This window comes from Colius striatus, chromosome 7, assembly GCF_028858725.1.
Source record: "Colius striatus isolate bColStr4 chromosome 7, bColStr4.1.hap1, whole genome shotgun sequence".
Taxonomy (NCBI): Eukaryota; Metazoa; Chordata; class Aves; order Coliiformes; family Coliidae; genus Colius; species Colius striatus.
The window spans coordinates 37729671-37755303 of record NC_084765.1 but is presented as its reverse complement, the minus strand read 5'-3'; the positions used below and the strand labels follow the sequence as shown (position 1 = coordinate 37755303).

General features: G+C 37.1%; 1 protein-coding gene across 5 annotated transcripts in view; it reads left to right on the top strand.

Annotated features, from left to right (window-relative positions):
* The window catches only part of ADAMTSL3 (ADAMTS like 3), a 189670-nt gene that overhangs the window by 73913 nt on the left and 90124 nt on the right, over positions 1-25633 (top strand). For all 5 annotated transcript variants that reach the window (XM_062000541.1, XM_062000545.1, XM_062000540.1 and 2 more), the window contains exons 4-6: positions 12024-12151; positions 14317-14362; positions 21295-21531. In XM_062000541.1, coding sequence (XP_061856525.1) covers positions 12024-12151; positions 14317-14362; positions 21295-21531 — 411 coding nt within the window. The remainder of the gene's footprint in view (positions 1-12023; positions 12152-14316; positions 14363-21294; positions 21532-25633) is intronic.

Genomic DNA, 25633 nt, shown 5'->3' with positions numbered 1-25633 from the left:
TACTGGCTGCTCTTGCTACAGTTTATTCTTCTGTCAGTATTTCCCCTATAAACCCTTTTTATTCATAGGTTTGGCAGTTAACCATAAAATTTCGCTTCTAACTGGAACTTGGCAGACAGTATCCCAAGTCAGGAAAATTATTTTAAACAAATTTTAAAAATATATGATATGTATTGAGGCTCTTTAAAAAGTTAGAGGTTCAGTCAACTTTTTTTCCTGATTAGAAAGATCGGTTTCAGTGTTTTTTGCATTTGAAATCTTCCAAATGAATTCTTAAAAAAAAGAAAAAAGGATCATTTGATCCAATTAGAAAGAGAAAACACGTATTTTCTTTGTGTTGTGGTTTTGCTCTGGCTGGGTACCAGATGCCCATCAAGTCGTTCTATTACTCCTCTCCTACACTGGACAGGGAAGAGAGAAATATGACGAGTGGTTTGTGAGTCGAGATAACGACAGGGAAATCACTCAGTAATTAGTGTCATGGGCAAAACAGACTCAACGTGGGGAGAAAGTACAGAGCAGGGAAATGAGAAATAAAATCAAATCTTAAAACACCTTCCCCCAGCCCTCCTTCTTCCCAGGGCTCTCCTTCCTTACCCCCAGCGGCACAGGAGATGGGGGATGGGAGTTGCGGTCAGTTCATTACAGATGGATTTGGCTGCTGCTTCTTGTCAGGGAGAGACCTCATCACACTTCCTGCTGCTACAGTGTGGGATCCCTGTCCACAGCAGAGAATCCATCAAGAACTTCTTCAATATGGGTGCTTTCCATGGGCTACAGTTCTTCGTGAACTGCTCCAGCATGGGGCTTCCCACAGAGGCAGCTCCTCACACCCTGACCCAATGTGGGTCATCCACCAGGAGAATAGTCCTGCTCCAGTCTGAGTCCCTCAGGGAATCACAAGTCCTGACAGCAAACGTGCTGTGGCATTGGCTCATTTCTGCATAGACTCCTAGGTCCTACCAGGAACTTGCTCCAATGTGGGCTTCCCATGGGGTCACAGCCTCCTTCAGGCATCCACCCACTCTGGCGTGGGGTCCTCCATGGGCTGCGAGTAGATCTCTGCTCCCCAGTGGCCTCCATGGGCTGTAGGGGCACAGCTGCCTCACCATGGGCTGAACCACAGGTCACAGGGGAATCTCTGCTCCAGTGCCTGGACACCTCCTTCCACTCCTTCTCCACTGACCTTGGTGTCTGCAGAGATGTTCTCACATTCTCACTCCCTTCTGCTGCTGCCGTTTTGCAACTGCACAGCAACTTCTTCCCCTTCTGCAATGTTAATACCAGTCATTACCTCAATCATTAATTTGCCAAGCCTTGGTCAGCTGTGGGTATGTCTTAGAATTGACTGGCACTGGCCCTCAGATACAGGGGAAGCTTCTAGCAGCATTTTGTTTAAAGAAGCCACACCTGTAGCCCTCCTGCTATGAAAACCTGGCCCATTCAAAACCACTACATTTCCAAAAGAGTGTATATAGAGGTACTGTATGTCAATGTCAAAGACTTGTGTATTTTGAAGTGATTGCCTTTAGGGTATTGCTTTAAATTAAATACATAATGTATCATTGAGGTGGGATATAGCTTGTTTATGATATCATAAACTGTAAGGTGAATAGTATGTAATGTATAAGTAATTTTAAATGTCTGTACTTTATTTCCTTATCCATAAACTGTAAGTCTTGTACACAAGACTCTTGGCAAATCAAACCTTTTACGAATTCAGCATAGTACAGCAACTGATAAGGTTGTGGGAACAAGTAGATACCAATATGTCAATCTGTTTTATGGTCTAGGATCCAAGTGTACTCAGATTTTTGTGTGCATATCATGTAAGAAAAGAGCCTTTCTTATACTTCAGGGTTTGCAGTGTTAGTCTGGGCAAATACCACCAGGACCACCACAAAAATCAGCAGCAGTGAAATTTGATGGTGGTTGTGGTAACAACTTCTGGTTTTGTGTCAAGGTCTGTTCTTCCCACAGTTAACTGTAGGCTGGAAAATAAGAAGTCCCACCCTGTGCTCTCTGTTGTCGCTTTTCTCCCACTTGTAAATTTTAAGTTGTTGATTATTTTTAATCTAGAGCTTTCAGTAATTCATAGTGTTCCTGCCATTGCTTTCCTCACCCTGGAATGAGTTCCTTAACAACTGCCAAGTGGATCTCTATCAAATGAATAGGCAATGAGAAGGTCCTAAGCTGGCACAAGTATTTTATCAAGAAATGATGAGTCTGTAGTGGCTACCTGACCCTTAGGAGAAATATTTAGGATTTTTATTTGTTTTAGGCTGTTTTTAATATGGAAAGCATGATTTAAAAGCATTCAAAATCATTTAATTACTGAAGTATGATTGCAGTTTCATATGGCATCAGAATATAGGAAAAAATAACCCTGAAAAGTAAGCCTCAACAGGAAAGATTTTGCACATTTGACAGTAGCACTAATGTGCCACTGTGCAGTCTTTGGAAGCTGATGGAAATCCTCTGCTTTGTCACAGGTATAACGCTCATCATTTGATCAGTGTCGCTTTCCTCTTTCCAAGGTGTGTACTTAAGTGATGCAATTCTAATTTTTGAGACCAGTTTTTAAATTTACATGGTAAAGTATTTAAAAGCATCTTTATTTGGATGTTTGCAAATATATTTAATAAAGTTATGTGCAAAAAATATCGCCAGATATATTTCCCAGAAATAGGAATCTCATTTTCTATTATGCACCTGAGGAATTCTGCACATTGGACTCTGGCTGACCCATCACACTATTTATGCTGGATGAGGAACATGTGGTGTGCAACGTGAAGGTAGAAAAACCCAGTGTGTCCAGGTGCAAATTTTGAATAAGCATTCAGTAAAGCTTGCATGAATTTTTCCTGCTTTTATGGGCTCCAGGAATTATATGGAATGTTGACAATGCAAATGTATAATAGAGATAATTAATGTATTAATATCCTGAAAATTATGTTTCCCCCATCATACTTTGTACATAGTGTTGATTACTGTAGTAGAAAGGATAATGTTTATAGATGCAAAATAGAAGGTGAACGAGCTCTATAAGGGACATTGAAATTCAAGTTTGGACACTGAGATATAATTCTCAAATTGTTCCACTTACATATTGCACCTTATCCTCCTTCTTCCTGAGATCAGATTCTCATCTGTAAAATGAACATAACAATACACAGCCTTAAGAGGTGCAATCAGAATTTATCAAGACTGCATATTATATTTGTCACATGAAAATGTTCTCATTATGTCTGTGAAAAGATTTCTTTGACAATCAAATGCAAGGACAATGTGTTTATTAATAGTGTATTATGGAGAATATTATGCAATTGATTATGATTTTAAAATGTTTATTATTAGGATATAAGTTTGAATTCCTTCATTGAGAGTGTTAATATAATGATGGTACTTCAAAAAGGAATGTCTTGTTTCTTACAAACCTTTTAGGCATCCCATTTCTTCTTTTTTGCTTATTTTTAAATCCTTCCTTTATCTCTCTTCCAAGTGCTGACAGTTATTCGCCTCGGGCTGGCTACTGAGAAAGTGGGCACAGTGTGCTACAATTTCTATTGCTTTCTTGGTTATGTTCCCTTTCAGAACCTCTGTGCATTTCCCAAGGTCTGTGGCTTTTGAGTTGTTTGCCAGCTACACGTGCAAATCTTTAAGTTATAATTCTCCAGACCACTTAGAAATGGAGGGAGTTGGAGTGATGCTAAACATTTCTCAGTGTAGTTTCCATTTCAGATGGGGCAGTTTCAGACGAATGGATATGTTTTGAGAGTTCAACTTTATATATTTCCAGCTACGTATTCACATGTACTTTTAAATCTTGGAAGACAACAAAGTACTAGAAACTCAGGGAGAAGATTTTCATATTCTTGAATCTGGTCAGCTGTCCTGATGACTGAACCTAAAGGCATTAGAGAAGCATGGACTTCTTGCCTATCTGAATATCACCAAAGTTGGTTGTTAGCTATTCTCTCTGTTCTCCGGACTGGTGAATGTGGAGTAATATTTACCATTGTAGATAAGGCAGATGAAAGGCTCTTATGGCTCTAGCTGGTCAAGCATGAATGAGAAACTGGGCAATTAAATCTGGATTGTCAGATGCATTGTCAGTGACATGTAATCGTGGGACATGCTTATCAGGGTTTTATAAAGGATTCCTCTCTTTGCTACACGTTTATCTCTGTAAAGAGTAATTTATGGAATATCACCCAAAGAAATAAAACAGAATGGCATTGTCCAGAGGAGAAGACAGAGGCAAGTGCTGCTCTTGTAAAAGTCAGTTATGTAGTAAAAATATACCCAGGGACTTCAGTGTAGGTCATCGAAACCTGTCAGCAGTGAGTACAACTAGAATTTGCAGGGTTTTTTTAAAACCCATCTGAACAATGTAGTTAACTCAGAAACTACAAAATTATGCTTTAAGTGCCTCAGTGCTGGTTCCTTTTAGCAGGAACATGTAGGTGCTGTCCTTAGCTGATGTTACATGCAGATATAACCTCAGGAGCTGGGTATACTAACTCAGTTGCTTTCTGCTTGGAGCTGTTAGGGTGGGAACCGTGATTCCTTCTCCATGCCCACAAATCCCATGTTCCTTCTGTTACTGTTCACAAAGAAGGAAGGAGGTGATACAGACTCTTTTCAGTGCCAAAAGCCTCAGCTAGTTCATAGGTGCCAAACAGCCAAGCAACATTTCATCCCTTCGTGGATGCCAAAAGCCTCAAGTATCCTTGCTTCACCTGCCAAAACCTCCAACTTTGTCCTGACAACTCCTGCAGTGCAGGCCTGTGTTGTCAATATGAAATTTTGCAACACACTGACAATGGAAAATCTGGATGCAGTATAATACTGAAAAACATGCTGGGATTTGCCTTCAGTTTAGTATGAAAATGAAGTATGCTGTAAATATTTCCTGTGTGTGACAATTTTGCGTGGTTTATTTTCCAAAACTCGAATTTGAATTTATTCAAAACTGCTGTAGAATGAAAATATATTGCAGAATTCAACATTGACTGCTTCAAACTACATCTGAGCCCTGACATGTATTCTTTCATGTAGCTGCATAAGTCCATCATTTGCCTTCTGGCTCATTCTTTGCTGTTGATTCTCCTGGTCTGTTACTGAGCTTTACCAGCTTGTCTTTCTCAAATGCTTTTTGTTACCAGGGACAGATTCCGTTTTGCAATCAGTTCATAGTGCATGGACAGCTTTATACTTTGGCACGGCCAAGTGCAAATAGTAGTTAATGTGATTGAAATAATGTTAGTAATATTAAAACAAATTACTTCTAAAAGTCTGCTTAAAATAGCTGCATTTACTCCCAGGTGTTTTTTATCAGTCTAAAATAATGATGCATTATTTTTTCTCCAGGATTTCATCATTCCAGATATGTTCTTTTTAATATACAGAATAATATGTAACTTCAGGACATATAAGTAAAAGATATATTAAACTAAATGACATACAGTGCACAATTAGATAACATATAGTATATTATTAGAAATGTCTTGAAATCTGTCATAGTGAAACAAGTGGAGGTTTTTCTGCTAAAATCAGGTAATGCAAGATCTCATTAATGATTTCTGCTTGTCTGGAAAGAAGTTTTGACTGTTCTTCTATTTAGTTGCTGCCTCAACTGAAATAGATTTTCCTAAATCTGCAATCTACATTCTACACCTTATGTAGATTGTACTGAATAGAGGTGTAAATCATCTTTGTATGTGACCTTAGCAGGGAAAGAGATTTCTAGTATAGTTTACTGCAAAGCCATAGACATACAGTGTTAGTTAAAATTGTGTGGGATACAGTTGTGAGGCATATCCAGTGATTGTCTGCAGGTAGATACTTGTTCTTTCAGTTACACATTCTGCTCATGGACACAGTCAGCCCTGCAATTTGATATCTTTTCCACCAAGTGTGCTGTCTGGAAAGAAGAATCTGGGAAACGCATCACAGAGGCAGGATATTTTCCCTTCAGTGCCATAATTCCTTATGCTACCTGTATTTGGAGCTGTTGTAGGTATGAGGAGAAGAAAATGGCATAGTGAGTGCTGCACATGAAGGTTAGAGAACAGCAACAAAACCTCGTGCTTTGGAAAACTCTCAAAGTCAGGATAGTGTTAATAGTATTTATGGGTTGTGAGAGTGGGAAGGAGAAATAAAAAGGAAATGCTTCATCTCAGTTCAAAGTACCATCAAGGAAGAAATTCACTCCTGGGAGAAGGTCCAGTGCTTAGCTTTGGGAATTACTTAATTTGGGCCTTCAGCAAGACTGGAGTGCTGTTTATACCCTCCAATAGGTTCTTTCTCTTGGGTGAATTTAATCTGAATTATCTAAATTTTGTATGGAGAAATTTAGTTATGTGCAATTATGTTATGAAATAGCAATATGTAGCTGTGCCAGTGTAACTCCTTATGGGGATTATTTTTTGGAGTTTGGCTTGCCTCTTCAAATTAATAGAAACCACATCAATAAGGAGCCATGAGAAAAGCTAAAGAGCCCTCACTCAGAGAGCTGCACTGATGTCGACATGGTAGCAGGTATATTGGTAAATATTCCTGCATAACCAAATCCTTGTTATGACAAAGCCTTATTTTGCAAGACACATCACTACAACTTGTTTGCATTGAGCATTTTATGTATCTGACCAGCTGTAGGCACCGTCTGCATTGGTAGATACTACCCAGAGGTTGCACTGAATCTCTTCTAGTACCTGACAGGCACCCAGCTCTGGGGAAGTGTTCAGGGACACATCAATGAGCAGAAAGTCAGATAGTTTGTGGTGTGGTATGTACATGGCAGCAGGACTATCATTTACAGATGAGTCTGTGTGTTGGCTCTCTATTTCATTATATTTCATTCTGTTACAGTAATTCTCACATGTCGAATGCTGTGTGCTTGGCTTGTGTTTGTATTTAAAGCAAAAATGTATGTTAAAAACTCTGGAAAACAAACATTTGAGGTATCAGAGCATTTCTGTTGAGAAGCTGAATCTTTATTATGCTGAATGCTAAACATTTACATATCCAAGCCTTATGTAATGGATGTCTGAAGAATAATAAAACTGCATAAACTGACCTTCATTCTCTGGCACCACATCTCCTTTGAAGTCTGCATGACCAAATTCAAGACAATTATGTCATCCTTCATAAGAGCCAAACAAAAATTTGGCCAAATAATCATTTTTCTCCATATAACAGCACTGTGTTAGATTTTTGTAATATGTCAATGTAGCTGTTGTTATTTACTGAGTGTTACAAGTGACAGTAAAAACCCTCTTATTTTAGATTAATGATCAGCCCTGTTAACATCTGGATTTCATTTATTTTACCTCAGTGCCCATTCCTGCTATACTCAGTTACTTTGAGTAGTACATTGCAAGGCAAGCATGGCCTGAAAACACACATACAAATAATTAGCAGAATGTGGTGTTACAGTATGCACCCACATGTGGCAGAAGCCAGAGAGCCCTGGATAGAAGAAGAAAAACTGGCCCTAAGTGGCCTCCCTGTCCAAATCTGCCAGTGCCACACTTTAAGTAAAATTCTCCGTGTACAAGGCTGCCTCTGTCACTTAAGGGTTGTCAGCAGAGACTCTGATTGCACATTACCTGGAGGAAACCTTGGCATACTGTCATTTTGGTCTTTGAGCCTATGCCTCTGTCACCAAGTGCTTCAAAAGTTGTAGCTTATTTTCCTCCATCCCGTAATTCAAGTGACCTTTGCCCATGGGCAGTTTCCTGACCTTCTTTTACTTTCAAAATGAATGTAATAAATGATGAAATGTTTGAAACTACCTTTATCATACAAACCATGTTAATTTCTACAGAGAACATAGTAAATGTTCTTCAATACTGCTTTGTATGCAACGCTTGCATCTAACCCTGCATTCACATGTGATGCTTTTGGAATGGATACAGCTGTTAGTGCAGCTGGATCCAGTGAAAATGTGACAACTGTTACCATCTAGCTCTACATAAAGAGCAGCAAACCATCTAGGTTGGGTCTATAGCTATTTTGTTTTTTCTGAATTCACTGCAGCACTTTTATCTGTACTTGGTCAGGTTGCAACATGGGTACACATGTGCATGTACATCCATACCTTTATGTATAGGTGCATACCTACTTGCACAGTTAACACTTAATGAACCTGTTGCACTTCATCTGTTGCAAAATTAAACTACTAAAGGAAAAATGTTTCAATTCTAATATGATTCAGCAAAGCTTCACTGCTGAACTATGTTAGAATTATGTCTGAAAACAATTAAAACATGAGAAATTGAAGTGAAGAATATATATAAATGCAGTCCTGAGATACAATAATACCCTTTTGTGCACAATTGCAATTAGCTCTTTATTTAATTCCTAAATAAGCTTCCAAGGTTTTGTTTGCTTAAGTCATGAAGTTGATGATCTTTATTTTACTTCAATTTGGTACCAGGGTGTAGACAAATCTAATACTTAGAGTTTATGAAACCAGACAGCTAGTAAATCAATATTATTTTTCTAGTAAATTACTAAGCCAGTGCAAGCTACTTTTAACTCTTTCCCATGTGACAAATAGTTTGAACTAGCTGGAGTTTAAATCAACACAGTGGATACTGAATTAGTCAATGATTCTAAAGATGACTTTGTTGGCATGAACTTTTGCTTTGATCATCCTAGTATTTACAGCTTTTAAATTAGATACAGTTCAGGACAATGGCTTTTATCAAAGCAGTTTGGTAAGTGAACAACTGGACATTGTTTAGGGCTTTAGATGACATTCTCTCTGCTAATATCATGTGGCTGGTTTTAATACAATGGTGAAGTTAGGATTATTTTAGGCATTGTGACTGCTTTGTCAAAAGAAACTAGCTATTCTAAAAGAGAGAGTGTCATGTATTGCTTTTTAATATAATAAGTTTGATTATTTATCAATATATTAAAAACCAATCATTTATGTAGGGATTACAGAGGCTGAACTTTAATTTTACACTCAGAAATTTGAAAGAAGGGACTCTTTTGTTCATCTTGACTTATTTTCATGTGCTGAGTGATTTGTTAGGAAGTGATGAGCTCTTTTTTTGCCTCAAGATTGAAAGCAATTGGTTCCATTTTTGGTGTCAGACATTTCAGAGTTGGCTTCTGATGTAAAGTAAACCCAATGCCAGCATGAAAATTCCTCAGGGATCTTGGCAGACCTAGGCTGTATCGTTTCTGGAGCAGTAGGTTGGCTGAAGTGCAGTTTTAAAGCTTTACAGTAAGTGCTGGTAAAATTTGTAAACTTAGGGGAGCAAGAAGGTTAAGGACCCACTGATGTGTTTAAACCAACTTCAGTTTACTGTTCAAATGGAGATAGCTTATCATTTAATTAACAAAATATTTTTTACAAGCACAAGCTTTTTGAGAAAGGGATGGAAAAGTTCAACAATTACTGACATTTATTGGCTGCGTAACTGTGGGGAGTAGTGCTATTACGCAAAATCTGCCTACTCTTATTAATGCCTTCAAAATATGTTTGAGTAGTCCTTAGTTTAAGTGAAGCTAAGTGTAACTATTTGCCATTTCAGTTTCTAAAAGGATGCTTGTTCGACAGTTACTCTTACAACAGCGGTGTGAACAGTAGTGTAACAGCACATTCACAGAAACAAGCCCACATTCTCAAGTCCTGTGGCACATGATTCTTTTGTTTTTTGCTGTAAAATTTAGGATAAATCCCTTTGCCAACAGGCATGCTAATGAGCCATATTCCTTGTATGTTACTATTTTGAAGACAGCTTTGGTTTTATTGTTTGACATTTCCAATTCAAGCTTGGTACATTTTTATCAAAGTTGTCTTTCTTCACTGCTGAAGATGAAATTACTTTATCAGTACCATTGTATTTAAGAATGATGTACTAATTTTCCCCTGTGCCATAAAATTTGAGTTACATCCCTCACTCTCAAGTTACTTTTGTGAGACATTTTGGAGGAAAATAGGACTGAGTCTTGTTCTCACGGGATTCCTTAAGTTGTTTCTTCTGAAAAATTGGTTGACTAAAGTGTGTTCATCCGGTTTAGCATTAGGACATGTACTAATCTCTCGTGCGTCTCTTGATCTAGTCACTCGTGACAATCTTTTCAGATATTTAAATGTGGAATTTTTTTGCACTTATGAAGACTTAAATGTTTACTTGGATGCAGCTTATAGAGTGATGTTTTTCTCTCTTTGCCTTATGTTTGCCGAAATACAGCCCTTTGGTGTTTCCATGTGCTTATTTTTTTGTGAGAGGGAATAACAATTCTGAAACACCATCTGATTAAGTTGTTCCTTCTTACAATGTCAGAAATAAAATATTCATATCAATTTTATGCTTTTGTTTGTTTATCTGAGGTCTGCTTTGATGTCCACTGAAGTCAACAGGAATAAATAATTAAATAGTTATTTCAGTAAAGCTTGGATGAACTCTTTATGTTCTCTCATTTGCAATTGCATTCATGCAGAGTAAATAATAGTTAATACCACCAGAGATAAGTGACTTATCGCCTCAGTTTTATCTCTGATGTGTTTTTCATTAAAATAATGATGTTAAAAACACCACAGTGATCAGAGAAATTGGTGTTTTTATCTCAGTCTGGGTCTAATATGGGGTTCCAAAAATCTTCATTTCTTTATCCTAACAGGCTCATTATATGTCTGACAACTCTCAGGGAATCGTTGTTTGACATTTTTTTGTAAAAAACTATCTGTGTTTTTTCAAGAGACAAATTTTAAAGGTTGCAGGGACAGAGGAATGAAAGTGGGATGTCAATGGAATAGTTGCTGAACAATTGTAATGAAGTCAAATAAATGCTTGGGTAAATCCTGTATTTTCCTGTTCTTTCTTCATGAGAAATTCATAAACCAAAAAGTACTCTTTGAAAGCAGAACATTATTGAATAATTTAATTCATATTACATTTCAGTATTGAACCACCATGTTCTAACATGTTTTGAGAATTTTCTTTGGAAATGTAAATTTATTAAGTGTGATACAATGCAAGTAAAAAAGGACTTTTTGAACGGTCTAACACAATTGTTTTGGTCACAAATCTTTAATTTTTATATTTATGGTATCTGATAATATTGTTTTCAAAACCTATATAAGTGAATTTAAGATTAAGTCAGTGTTTAACTGCTGTAGCCTAAAAAAAAATTAAAAATCACTTTTCAAGCCTTTTCTCCCCAATAACTTTCAACTTTATGGCATTTTTTGTAATGACGATATATTCTTGGTTTACTTCTTTGATTCCAATTCTGTCATTTTACGAATAATTTGAGGTGCTTAATATATGTATCACTGCTGAGTGCAGGCACAGTTTTGGAGATAAAAAAGAGACTTTTATCTGCTTACTAGTCCTGGACATGAAAATCCTTTGGTCAGGATTTCAGAAAGCCCAGCAGCCTCCTCAGAACAGAATTCCTGATCAGGTTGCTTGAGGTCAGTTGTGTCGTTCCTACACTGTGTGTTGGAAATGACAGCATATGTGGATGTAACAGTCCATTGACAGAGGGGAACACATTAAATACACTGTGTCTTCAAAATCTCTGCTTCCTTTCCCATGTAATTATTGTATCATAGAATCATAGAATGGTAGGGGTTGGAAGGGACCTTTAGAGGTCATCTAGTCCAACCCCCATGCTAAAGCAGGTCCACCTAGATCAGGTCACACAGGAACGTGTTCAGGTGGGTTTTGAACACCTCCAGAGAAGGGGACTCCACACCCTCCCTGGGCAGCCTGTGACAGGGATCCCTCACCTGAACAGTGAAATAGTTTTTCTTTCTGTTTAAATCAAACTTTTTGTGTTCCAGCTTCATACCATTACACTGTGTCCTGTCACTAGATAAAACAGGAAAAAAAAGTGATACCCCAACCTCCTGACATTCACCATTGAGATATTTGTAAATATAAATTTGAGATATTAGAAATAAGCAGCAAAGTAGTATACTGTTGATGCCAAGCAGGAAAATATGTACCAAATCAAGGGGTTTTTTCCACCTCTACCCTTCATTTTTTTAGACCTCCAGAATTACCCGCTCTGATGAAGATAAGGAAGGCTCCTGGGATGCCTGGGGGGCCTGGAGTGATTGCTCACGGACCTGTGGGGGAGGAGCCTCTTACTCACTGAGGAGATGTTTAAATGGCAGGTAAGCTGCCAGCTCAAGAGTATTTTTTCTTCTGCAGCTCTTCCAGATTTCCCTGTCCTCTGGTGTCTATAGAGAAGCATTGTTGTTTCTGCTTTTGGAACCAAGTGCTGTGTACAGATGAAGTGTTACAAAATCCTCCTTTTAATAGATTTTTGTAATACGTTGGATGAATATCTGAGCCTTCTAACATGTTATAAATATGCTTGTTGAATAACAAAAAGGTTTTATTTAGTACAGTCAAATACTGAGAGAAGTCCCTGTCACAGTAATGTAAAGCAAATGAGTTACTTGCGTACAAATTAGCCTTCCCTTCAATGTTACTCCTCTGTCTTCACTGTAGTAGAAAATGTAATGACTTCTTCCACATATAGATGTATCAAATGCTGCTTTCTGTTTGGAAACTTGTCTTCTGCCAGTTCATTCTATGCACTGGTCCTGCTGACCACATGTTTTTTATGGATAAACCTCAGTGGAGCTTGAAGAGAACAGTGTATGCTGTGAAGACAATTTACCTCTGTAGTAAAGCTGGACTAATGTAGGACTTGTTGCTACAATTCTAAAAGTATGAGTAATGCAACAGGCTTGTAGTCAGGCGAGAAGAGATCCCAACCAGCTTAGAAGCATCTGTGCTGGCATCCATAATTGCTTGCTTCACTTGAATCATTCTTAAACATTTTTAAAACTGCTGTTTATGTTTCATTTTCTGTTTTGTTGAGATTTTTTTTGAAGTTAATGCAATATTGCCCAGGAAATACATTTATCCTGAAGGTGGCTTTTAGTGTGATGTGCTAGTTAAGTACAAACTATATGAAATACATAGCTAAAGATGATTGATTAAAACGTTGCCTGCTTCTTTTAGTGCAAAATGCACAAAGATCTTTGAGAACAGTAATATTTCCAGCAAGAAGCCGTGATATTCTAGCAGTATGTTAGGGGCTGTGAAATGAGCTCAATAAATGGTACCAATATAAATTCCACTGTGGTTTTATTAATATTTTTAATGTGTTCCTCCATGAAAAACATGTGTTTTCTGTACCTTGAAAAATATGGAGTTTAAAAGGTTGGGGTTTTTTCCCCCCCTGTGTTTTATTGTTGTAATGTTCAGGAAATGCACAATTGTGAAACAAAGTTTTCACATTTGTATATATCATAAACATTTGTAACCTGCATGTTGTGATGCAATCGTTCTTGAAAAGGATTGAAAATTTGAGAGGTATAATATCTGCAGCTTAGAGAATTGTACCTGTAGCTGAGTTGGTTGAACGCTTGCTCCAGGCATCCATTACTTTTTCCTTTTCAAAGGATGTTTTTCAATCCCTCATACATATTAAATAATTTTTTTAACACTGGTAATCAATTTTCATACAAGAGGTGGCAAATTGAGCCTGAGCTGTAAATTACCAGCTCTACATTCATGCATTCTTTAGTGAAAGGCAGGTCTTTTTGGTATGAAAGCATTATTCCAAAACACTGTACCTGATTTTACAAGATAATTCCCTGTCAATCAATTTGAAATATGTTTTCAGTTCTTTCAAAGTCTTGATTTTGTTGTTTTTAAGAATATCTTGTTCTACACAAAAGTTCTGATCAGTTATGGAGAAAATTGGTGAACTGTGTGAATTGTGAGAATCTAAAATTCTCAGTTCTGCTCATTTGGTTCTCTAAAATTACATACTCTTCTTCAAAATATTGTATTGCTTCTTGCAAGAAAGAAAAGGTTTAAGACTGTTTTTTATTTCTTAAACAGGAGAAAGGAAAACTAATGCTCATTAACCCTATGCCTTCTTTAAGGATGACTTAGATATTCTGATCCTCTTTTCCTCTGCATTACATCCCATGGATTAGAAGTAGTTTTGCTGAAGTCAGCATAGGTCAGGCTTGGGGATGCCTTGTGAAATCTCTTTCACAAAATCAATGTGTTTCTCATAAGGTTTGCAGTAAATTTGACTTACAAGGAAAACCACAGGTTCTCTGCTGAAGAGAGATAGCAGTGTAACCCATTGAGCCTTCAGATCTTCCTTATATTTAAACCCTGTGTTTTAAGTCCAAATTATGGTAGGGCAGTAGCAGTAAAAGTGAAATTTTCAAGAAAATAACTGCCTGCGAAACAGGTAGAGTTGTGTTTTGCTGTTATGCAGTGTAACCATTTTTACTCTGTTTTTCAGGAACTGTGAAGGTCGGAATATACGATACAAAACCTGCAGTAATAATGTGAGTCTGGCCTTTAATCTCATTTTACTTATTCAAACAATGTGTTAAAGTTAAAGAAATTCTGTTGCTTGTTGAAAACCTTGTGGACCATAATTTTCTTCCTGTCATTATTACCGTTTTTAAAGTCTTCACGACACCATGAGATCTCAAATTTAAACTTCCCAAATGGACATTTTATTTTGAGATTATAGTGCCAATTGTGATTCAGAATTCTTTATGTCATTTATTAGGAAAGTTATACTTTTTGGAGGATTACAAAAATCAGTTCTCATCTTAAGCTAGCAAGATTTTTTCCTGGGTCTGCTGTATTTGAAACTGAACTCTTTATTACTTGTCATTGTTAATGATTCAGTGGCACTCTTCACATGAACAAACAGATTAACTACTTGTGTCTCTTTGAAATCTTATATTCCCTGGTTGCCTAAGCCTGGATCTTTGTATGTCTTGATGCAAAAGCATGTATATTTAGGTATGCTGCTGTAGGAAGTTTCTGTGACTGAATGTAAAAGCATTGCTGTTACAGTGATGCAATCGCATCTTACTCTTACAGACATATTTTACAAAAGCCAGTCGCATACAACATGCTTCCTGATTTGTGCTCAACTTGTTTGTAGTGATGCTTTGTGCTGTTTAAGCAGCTGCTGCTGCTTTTCACCCCAGATCTTGCAGCCTGTGCAGCTTATTCAGCCCTTTGTGATACCACTGATCAACAGACCATGTGTACAAACACAACAGTTCAGAATGGTTTATGGTCAGCAGTCACCCCTTTGCATGGGTTACCTTACATTAGAATGTGATATTCATATCATCCCATTCCAGAAAAGAGAGAAGGTAAATAAGTAATGAAAGCAAAAGCACCTTCTTTTTGTTTATTTATTTGGTTTTTTTTTTACTGATGTGCATTTGATTCATATTCTTCTGGCTTTGGGAGAAAAGCAGTAATTTTCACACAAATACTGTTCGAAAGGTGAGGCCTGTGGTTCTCTTAGACTGAATTATATCCAGGCAAGAGCAGGTGATATTCATGTCATTGATTTCTGCCAGCAGCAGGCAGCTGTGAGGTATGACATGTTCTTCCTGGGAGGCCTGACACTGGAAGTTGTGCAGTGAATATGTTGAATCAGTCGGCATACCTGCTGGGTAAACTGGCCATTCCCACTCTTCAGTTTGCCACTCCTACAGTTTCTTGTGAGCCAGTTGGCTTCTGCCTTCCTCAAGAACAAGGCTTGCTAGCACCTTGAATTGCTGTAACACTTGAATTATTGTAACACTCCATTCCTCAGTGTTGGATGGATTTTCCACCATAGCATCTCACAGCCTAAGTTTCTGCTGGCATAAACTATTAGAAGTGATTAATGATCAGACCCAGTACAAGCAAAAATCAAATTCAGGAGACAAAACCCTTTAACGTGCCCTTTCAGAAGAAAAGGCCTGGCAGCTTTGTGCACAGTGTCCTTAGCTCATAAATAAAAAGGCCAGAAGGGAAGTGACCATCATCTTTTAAAGCTTTTTGATAAGCTAAATTGCAGCCAGCCAGTATATAAGCAAGCAATAAACAAACTGCAACTGTAACATCTATTTGCTACGTTCCTTAACTGGCTATTCACTTGTACACATGGTATAAAGTAACATACCTCTTGACTCCTGAATCCTGTGCACTGCAGATTCCTATGCAACACTACAGACAAGTCAACATAGTATGCCTCATTCCTCCAGTGAAAGGACTAGAAAACTACCCTTATAGAAGAGCTGAAAGAAAAAGGAGAAAGATGAGATCAATTTGGGCATATTTTCCAGTGTAAGCAGAGGTCTACATGCTTTTAGGATATGTAAGAACAATTGTGGACATTATTCATTTTTAGCATTATGCAGTAAAAGGCTGATGGGAATGAAAACACTGTGCATCAAGAAAATTAAGATGATTATTATCTCTTTTATGAACTCTCAGGGAGTTCTCCTGGAGTCATTGGGGCCTGGTTTTCAACTTTAGGACTCAGTTTAAAGCAATAAGTGGCAAATATCTTGTATTTGAGTCTGTCTGAATTTATGATGCTCCAATTGTTAATTTCCAGACAGGAAGCTGCCTTTACAGTTCTGCTTTTGGGGCATGTCTGAAAGGAATCAGGTTTCCAATGCAGTTCAGATATGGCCAGAATTTCTCAGGAATGATTTTTCCCTGATTATGGAACAGAAATGGAGAACTCATGAGAAAAATATATTTCATGAGATTTCCACTGTTAATACAGCTGATCTTTGAATTTTCTGTCATTGAATTCAAATGTGGTATTAGACCTGCCTTAACCTTCAAATTGGAGTTTACACCTAATGTAAACCTGGGACTGCTAGGCCAGTTATGTTTCAAGTGATATAATTTTCCCCAAAGCATTTTTTCTGATGAATGCTTCTCTCTTTAGGAGTAAAATTTTAGTTTGAAAATTAAGAGTTTAAACTAGCTTCTTTCCATATTAGTAGGTATTATTGCTAACCACATGAGACATTCAGTATATATACACCGTGTAAAGTTGTCTGCAAATGTAATTTTGATACATGATACATTATACCACTAACATCTATATTGGGGAGTACCAATGAAGCACAACTTAATACGTGTGTCATTCTAATGAAAAGAACAAGAATCATTTTACCAGAAAATTGGTTTCATCTGGATTTGTAATAGAATAGTAGTAAGTTCATTGAACTCAAGCATCGTTCCAGAATATTAGTGATATTTCAATAAAAAGATTAATTCAAGGTCTCAGCAACAAAAGAATTGCTGAGATTAAGGCATATGTATAGCTTGCTTATCTTTGTCATAACTGAGATGCCAGGTGCATGATTTCCTAAAATTGTGTGTACACTTTCGGCTTTTCTTATACAACCTTTAGAGAAATAAACCATATAAATGATTCATATGCTGTTCAATGTGATTTTTAGTCTTTCTTAACTCTCCCTTTTTTATATTTCCATTTTTGTATATACTGTTACATTCTAATGCTATGATGTGCACTATATGGAAGCATTTAAGATAATCCTTTAGGGTCCTATTCGTTGAACAAGTTATTTGGGCCATTTCCCCATAAATTTAACATTCTTATGTGCCAAAAAATCATTTATGTATTTGCCAGAGTGACTTTTCCACGGATAGAAACCCCACTATTTTGTAACAGATTTGCCTGTGTTTATTTCCATTATAAACTTTTATTACATGCAGGTAATATGCATGCTTGTTCCACATATCCATCAGATTGTTCTCTCAATATCCACTTAACCAGTTCATTAATCTCATTCAGAAAATTTTGGCTGAACTGTGTCTACCTCAGTCCTATAATATTTCACCTTGAGTTGTATAGTTTCTCTCAGATCTTGTTTATTTATTGATTTAATATTTCTAATGCTGATGCATTGTATGGCTCTTGTGGCTTGAGTTTCTGGCTCAGGTATCTTGATTTTACTAAAGAGAGACCTGAAAAGTGTGTAGGAAAAACATAGACCCTGAAGCTAATTTCAAAAAGAAAACAAAACAATGACTTCATGGGTTTTGGCTAGGTTTCAACAAAATGAGATTCAAAGAATAAAACTAGACAAAGGGATAGAGTTTCTTTGGTGTCATCATTTTTACTGGGAATTTTCTTGCCTTCTCTTTTGTGCTTTTTTCAGCGGAGTAATTGTTGGCAGGAGTCACAGGGTCTGATGCAACCTTCATATTTTGTATATGAACATTGCCTACAAAGATACAGATTTCCCAGGTTAGCCCCGTTTTCCAAGGCTAAGAGTGCACAGTGACAGAACTAAAATGATACATTTCATAAGAAGCCAGCCCTTGAATGCAGTAGTTTTCTAATCATCTCTCACAAAAAGAATGGAAATATAGATATGTATTTTTAACCTGCATGATAGTAATGTCTGAAGCATCTTTTTCAGGTCTGTCTGTCTAAAAATATATTCATAACTTAAGGCATAAATACACTTTGTTCCATTATGGGATCTGGATGTGATTATTTTGTCATGTATTTTGCATATATTAGACCTCATAGATACGTCTTCAGCTCCTTATGTGGTATATGAAGCTACAGCCTGGCTATGGTTCAATGGATTGAGTGTAAAACAAGAGCTATTGCTGAAATTAGGAAATCTGAGAAATCCTGAGATTAGTAGCAAAAATATTTTAAAAATAAGAAAAAATATGAAGAGGGGAATGTCACAATGAATTGATGATTGAAATAGGTTAAGAACAAAAAGACACGCAAATAGGATGAAGATTGTGCCATTGTCTCACAAGTGGGCCTTGCCCAATTCCTGAACATTGCCTACCTCTCCCACATCTTGCCTCTCCCCCAGCCCTTTTACTATCTTTTAAACCCCTTCTCATTTTTCTGCCCCACTCTAATGGACTTAACCTGAAGTTTTCAGGCCCTCTTCTTGTCTGGATTACATTCCTTGCTATTTCAGTTTAAAAATATGTATTGTTCCCAGGAAAACAGGGATCTAAACTTGGTTGCCATCCAAATGCTGTTATAATGCAAATGATAATAATTTCAGCCCTTTGATATCCCTTTGTGATGCTCTTTTTATGCTCCTGCTTTTGAACACAGCTCAAACAAAGCAGGTGGAACTGGCATATGAACCGAGCTGCCAGGATTGCTTTGTGTTCTTTGAAGATGCCAAAACAGAACAGAGAGATGAGAATTCACTTGCACTCAAGCAGCCAGGAATTGAGTGGAAGGAAGGAGCTGCATTGTATTGAATCAATGAGAAACATATAGTAACCATGGATTGACATCCTGACATTGTGGTGTTTGTGTCTTGGCATTGCATCAACACCAAAGGATAATGAGTTGTAACAACAGCTTGTCAAAACTCAGCCTAAGGCCATCTCTCTGCCTGTTTTACAGATAGCTCTTTAATTCTTTGTGATGAAAATGTAGCTGTGCATGGCAGAGTAACACTACTCCGAAATACTGCTTTTAACTTTACCTGAATCTAGCTTCCACTTATTATTTTTATCCTTAGTTATTCTATTTGCAATGGTGGAAGGGAACCATATGGTATCCATATGAACTCTGAAGTCCTCTCTGCTTTTTAGACTTGCTATTGTAGAAAATGAGAGGTGACAGATAAGTCAGAGCCAAATTTTGCTCTCATATAACCCAGTGCAAGCTTGGTGGATTTCTCGAGAGTGACACTGCAGTAAATAAGAGGGGTTTCTAACTGTATTTGCTTGATGTTTTTAGAAGCTCTCGCTTGTGGGATTTTACAGAGGTAAAACTCTCAAAGAATTGCAGTAACTGTAATTTTTCCTTGTCTTTTCCCATCATTTTATAGTTTAAAAAGAAGTATGTCTCAAACTAGAATTATGCCACATCAAAAATAACAGAAAAATCTATTAGCATCAATCTGAGTTATTCTCGCTGTAAGACGTAGCACTGGACAGAGTTGAGAAGTGTAACTGGAACTACTCAGTGAGCTTTGCTCAGCTGCAAAACTGCCATGTGTTGATCAGTAGAGAGAATATTGATTTTATTTGCAGACCATAAACAAACCTGAGACATTTCTAGGTTACTGTTTCCTATGGTGAAAAAAATCCAAGGTATTGACAAAGCATTAAGCTAATGCAGTGCCAACTCATCCAGATTCATATGAGCAAAACAGTGCCAGGACAACACTGTTGAGAGCATTGGACTGGAATTTGAACCTTTCTCGTGTATGTTTTAATCTCTAGTACTGTGTAGTGCACTTACTGTTTTATTATCTTTTTATTCAGGGAAGATTCAGTTCATTGAAGAGTTTGAAGCTATGTTCAGGATTAGTATTGTTAACTAATACTTAGTAGTAAGTTCCATGAGTTCAGCTGACACATCACAATCTTTCAGTCTTATATCCAATGAAAACAAAAATTTGTTCAAATCAGCCTCACATCTGGCTTATATGGGCAGTTGGGATTCTTGGAAGAATATCCTTCCAGTCTGGCTTATGGACTCTTTGACACTGGACATACTATCAAATGAAGCCTTTAGTGAGAAACTGACACACTCACTTCTTTGTCAGTACTTTACCAAAGTTATTTTCAAATAAATCAGTATTCATCTCCATTCCTGTCATGACAGTTTAATGTTAACATCCTTGTTTGGGTGCAGTGCCTTATGTAGAAAAGAACTTAGAATATTGTATTTCAAACAGTTCTCATATTTGGTCTTTCAGCTGTGTACGCTGAGGCTCTATGGGAGGAGGTATGGAACTGTCTCCTTAGAACTGAAACCATATTATCAATAGTTACCTACTTGAATATTTTATTTCAACCAGTTCTTAGTGCTTCCATCAGGTGAAGGCAGTTTTGTGACTGAAGGACTAAGCACTGAAAGTTCTGTTATCTTCTCCTGATGCTCTTGTCCCCTTTCTGAGCAATACTGAACAAGTAATTGCCATTTTTTTCATTTCTGTATGTAGACAGCAGTAATACTTCTTTCATTAATCTGACATATGAATTGATGAATGAGTGCAGAGCACTCAGAAATCCTTCAGTGGAAGAAGCTACTGAAAGGGGAAGTGTTAAATGTCAGACATCTCAATATAGTAACTTAAAATGTATAGATTCTTTTAGAAGCTAGTTCTTATTACAGAATCACAGAATCTTAAGGGTTGGAATGGACCTTAAAAGATCATCCAGTCCAACCCCCCTGACTTTAAATGTACTATGAAGAGCCATATAAAGTAACATTTTTAATTATCCTCTCATATCAGTTGTGTTGTTATTGCTGGAATATGAGTGATATTTTGTTACTTGCACTGCAAGCAATAGATTAAGCAACATAAATTGCTTTAATACACACAATAAAACTTCTTGAACCAAGCTTCTGTGTAATTTATTGGATAACTTTATGGCAAATGAAAAGTATTCCCTTCTTTTAAAAATATGTGGTGTTTTTTCTTTTTAGGACTGTCCTTCAGATGTTGGTGACTTTAGAGCACAGCAGTGTTCAGCCTACAATGATGTCAAATACCAGGGACATTTTTATGAGTGGATCCCTGTGTACAATGATCCTACTGCACCGTGTGCTCTGAAATGTCAAGCTCTGGGAAAGAACTTGATTGTGGAGCTTGCACCAAAAGTACTAGATGGTACTCGTTGCAATGTTGAGTCCTTGGATATGTGCATCAGTGGGATATGCCAGGTATGTTCATGATGTAGATCTAATTGTGACTTTTTTTGTGAGATACTTTGGACATTAAGTGAACACTTTTTGGATTTTCTGTCTTCATATATCAATTTGCAAGTACTGCCAAACGGATTGTAGATAACTTACCTTTCTCTTGCACACACAAGTTCCTGACTGCCTTAGCCATTGATATTTTTATGCATAAAGTCAGTAATATTCACTCACCTATTTACATGTGTAAAAAATAACAAAACTAGTTATAGCTTTCTAACCTTTTTGTATATCTGTTAGAGACTGATGAAATTACATAGCCTTCCATTTTATTTTTCTCCTCGCTGAGTCTTACAGCTCATGAACTCTGTTACACACATAAAGGAGAAAAATTTGACATTTTATGGGATCCAGCCCAGAATAGCAGGTGTGAGTCTAATGTGTCTGTCTTGTGGTTTGGGTGCATGAGTATATATTGTGATCAAATGAGCTGATTGTTACTACTTTTTTACTGGGAATCTAAATTTCTGTATTTTTGAATTATTATTATTGATGCTATTATTTTATTTATTTCTTTATAATTTGTTAGAGTTATGCTATCATCTTTACACAGTTGGTGTAAAAACTGAGAGTTAAAGTATTCGAGGCTTGCAAGCTTTGCTCAAGTCTCTAGCAAAGAAATATTGCAATCTGAAGTTTTATGAACAGAACAATTTTCTATAGAATGGGTATGTTATTGCAATTAGTTTTCTTCCTCTGCAAATGATTGCTGCTCTGTTAAATGCCTAAAATGTGTGCAATTCAAAAATGCAGGGTATGGCCCAGTGAGCAAAGTAGCTCCATTTTAGGGGAAAATTTGATGCGTGGTAGAAGACTGGTGCATGTATTACAGCAACATTAATATATGATCTGGACCTTGCTGTAGATTTTATGTATACTTCTGTGTGTACTGCAGTTCTAATACCAGTCATGCCAACACACAGCGCATCTACTGCCTCTGAAACAGAAGTCGTGCTTACAGTTTTTCTCTTCAAGTGTTCACATGTGTCAGTAGTCTTTCACAGTGGTATCCAACGGTGTTCTTTACCCTGCTCATTTAAAATACAATATACCTCTCTATACAAAATAGGATATGCCAAATAATACATTTATTTTGCAGTATTCTTAGTGATGTCTTCGCTTCTAATACAAGCTTTCACCTTGAGGATGTCAACATTTTTTTAGGTGGTATGTCTACAGCAGCCTTTGAATGTTTGTGTCCGTTGCAGCACAGAAGTGTCATGCTAAATGTCATGCCAAATGTAATGGAGCTCTGAGGTTTTCAGAGGTTTGCTGAGTTCTCTTGCTGAGGTCTGTGGGGTTTCCTGTGTTTCCCACAGTGACCTCAAAACATCTGCCATCTTTAAGACATAGCATAATATTAACTTTGTCTAGAGTGCATCCAATTTTGTGAAGAACGGGTGAAAGATATATTTAAAAGACTGCCTTCAACATTTGTTGTGAGTATTTTATAGTATTTATGTATATAACTGACATCAAATGCTGGGGAATTTAAATAAACCATTAAAAAAAATAAGCTAGGTATTGTCAGAAGAAATTAATCATTCCAGAAGCAGCCACTGGAGCTCTACTCCACTGTTAATGAGAATTGATTGCTTTTCTCCATCTTTTCCATTTTTCTCTCTTTTTTATCATTTCTTTGAATTCCACAAAAATCTTTTTCAGTGTGAGTGAACATCTTCAGGGAAAAAAATCACAAAACCACCACCATGTTTAGGATGTGTCCTGTCCTGTGGCTTAATTGCTTGTGCAATTTAGTTAATTTATAACTTAACTCATAAGCTGTTAGGTGTTTTCATTTTATTTCCTTTAAGTCACTGGCTATTGCTGAGGCATTTTTTCCCAAATGGAAAATTTCTCCTTTTTAAAGTCTGTGTTTGGTAACATAGCATTAGATAATTTTATTGAGGTAAAAATGAGTCTTTGGTCATCTGAGTAACCTTTTTCTCTATGTGGACTGTTTTAGGGACAGAGTGAAAAGGTTAATTACTTGTGAAAGGGACTGCGAGAGTTAGGAACTTCCTCAGAGAATGACACTGAGCTTTGTTGCTACTCTGTTCAAGCAGGAGACAGAAACAAATTGACATCTAATCTTTCCTGAAAAATATTGTTATTTAGTCAACTGCTCTTGAGAGAAACAGCAAAATTGTGATTCTCTGCAATCATTGCTGTAAGGTCAGACTTTTGAGTTCTGACAAATAATTGGCAAAGCATGCAAATAACTTGGCAGTTGTTTTAATGGTTAAGCATGTCATACTGCTGATGTGGATATCTTTGCTTTTATGCCTGTGAGCACCATAGAGTTAGTATAAGGTGACCGGATTGCTTGAGTCTCTTTCCAACTGGTGCTGGTTTGTCTAATGTATTGTCTCTAAGTTGGCAGGTTTGGTAAGCTCTCAGCTTCTCCCTTCTACCCCCCTCACACCCCCCAGGATTTCACTTTCATCTGTTTTCTCATTCTTGGTAAGGTAGGGTTGCATAACCAGTTCTGCTTCTTGGGTTCATGTTCAGACTCTATCCTTAGCAGCATATGAATTCACATGGATGATGAGTTCCCGTTGTCCAGATTTAGTTCTGATTCTTTGCATTTCTCTTAACAAGCAGAATCAAAACAAATTACATTCTATCAAAGAAAATTCTAGGACAACAAAACTGCTCCCTGCATCAGAGATTTGAGGCTTCAGGAGTAGTAAAATCTAAAGGGGGTGGAGCAGGGAAAAGTTTATTGGGAAAGTTAATAAGATATTTTGGGGTTGCTTGAGGCTTAACTCAACCAAACCATTTGATCATGTGTTAGTCTGCTACTGCCATGCTTCTGTTACCAAAGCAAATATCTGGGGCTGTTGTGTTAAATGGGGACAGGTCAGAACTTCACTGCTGGGAGGATTTTCACACTTCTGATAATTTTTCTAGTCTCTGCACAGCTCTCAACACATTTTTTTTCATGTAATATATTCCTGCTGTGCCCATCTGGATGTGGGTGGAGACATTTAAAAACATCTGCATGTCAGACATGTGTGGGCAACGTTTACCCAGTTATTCTGCCTGCTTTGGGGCCCTGCCTCTCCTTGTGTTGCTTTAATTCACACAGACCTTCTCTTTTTTTTTGTTCTACAAGAATGCCAAATGGAGTATTAACTTGTATCAGCACCTGAAAGGGTTACAGTGACAATTTTCCTAATATAGAGCAATGTGTTTGAACAGTAAATACATGCAGCACCCAAAATATCTGGAATCTTAAAGAGCAGCCTGAGTAGTTCTGTCCTAGGCTGTCACAATTAGGTCAAAGATGATGTAAATCCTGGAGTGAACTTTCCATTTAGTGTCAGCTAGTTGTTTGTGTTCCAAAAAAGACAGACACTACACTATACTTTGTAGCATATGGCATAAATTTAGCTGACATCAGAACACATCCCATATGTCAAGTGAAGTGCCATCAGCTTCTGCCATGCTAGTTCTTTTATGTCACAAGTCATGATATGGCAAGTAGTATGTCTCTCTCGTCACCACAGCACTCCATGCTTGATCTAAATATCTGTCAGAGCTTTCATTGAAAACAGTTTCTGTAAGCTTTTGGAAGACTATTGCACTTCTTTTTATGAGCTTTGCTCATGCTTAAAACTTAAAATCATAGTAGATTATTAATTTCTTCTGAATCTTAACTCTTATTCTTAGATTTGCTTTCTCAAAGTGATCATTTAAGGCATTTTGTGTAGTTTCCCTTTGGGTTCCTGTAGATACAATGTTTTGCCTGTAAATGTGTTAAAGAACTGCCTAATACAGAAGGGAGTTTTGATGTTTGGATACTAAGAAAGGAATATTTCCTTCCCATCCAGTGTTACAGCAGACATAAAGCTGTGTTACTCACATGTATTAGACAAAGTAGTTAATTCTTGAATAACAGTTTAAAAAGCACCTTTTTTTTTTTCTCCCAAACACAATTAAAAAAAATTAAGAAAAAAATGACCATGTTGACTTTTCCTCCTTTTTAGTCTTCAAACCTCAAGTAACTTATCCATGAGAAGAACTGATTTTGAGGTAGCTCTGTGTTAAGTCTGCCTTTATA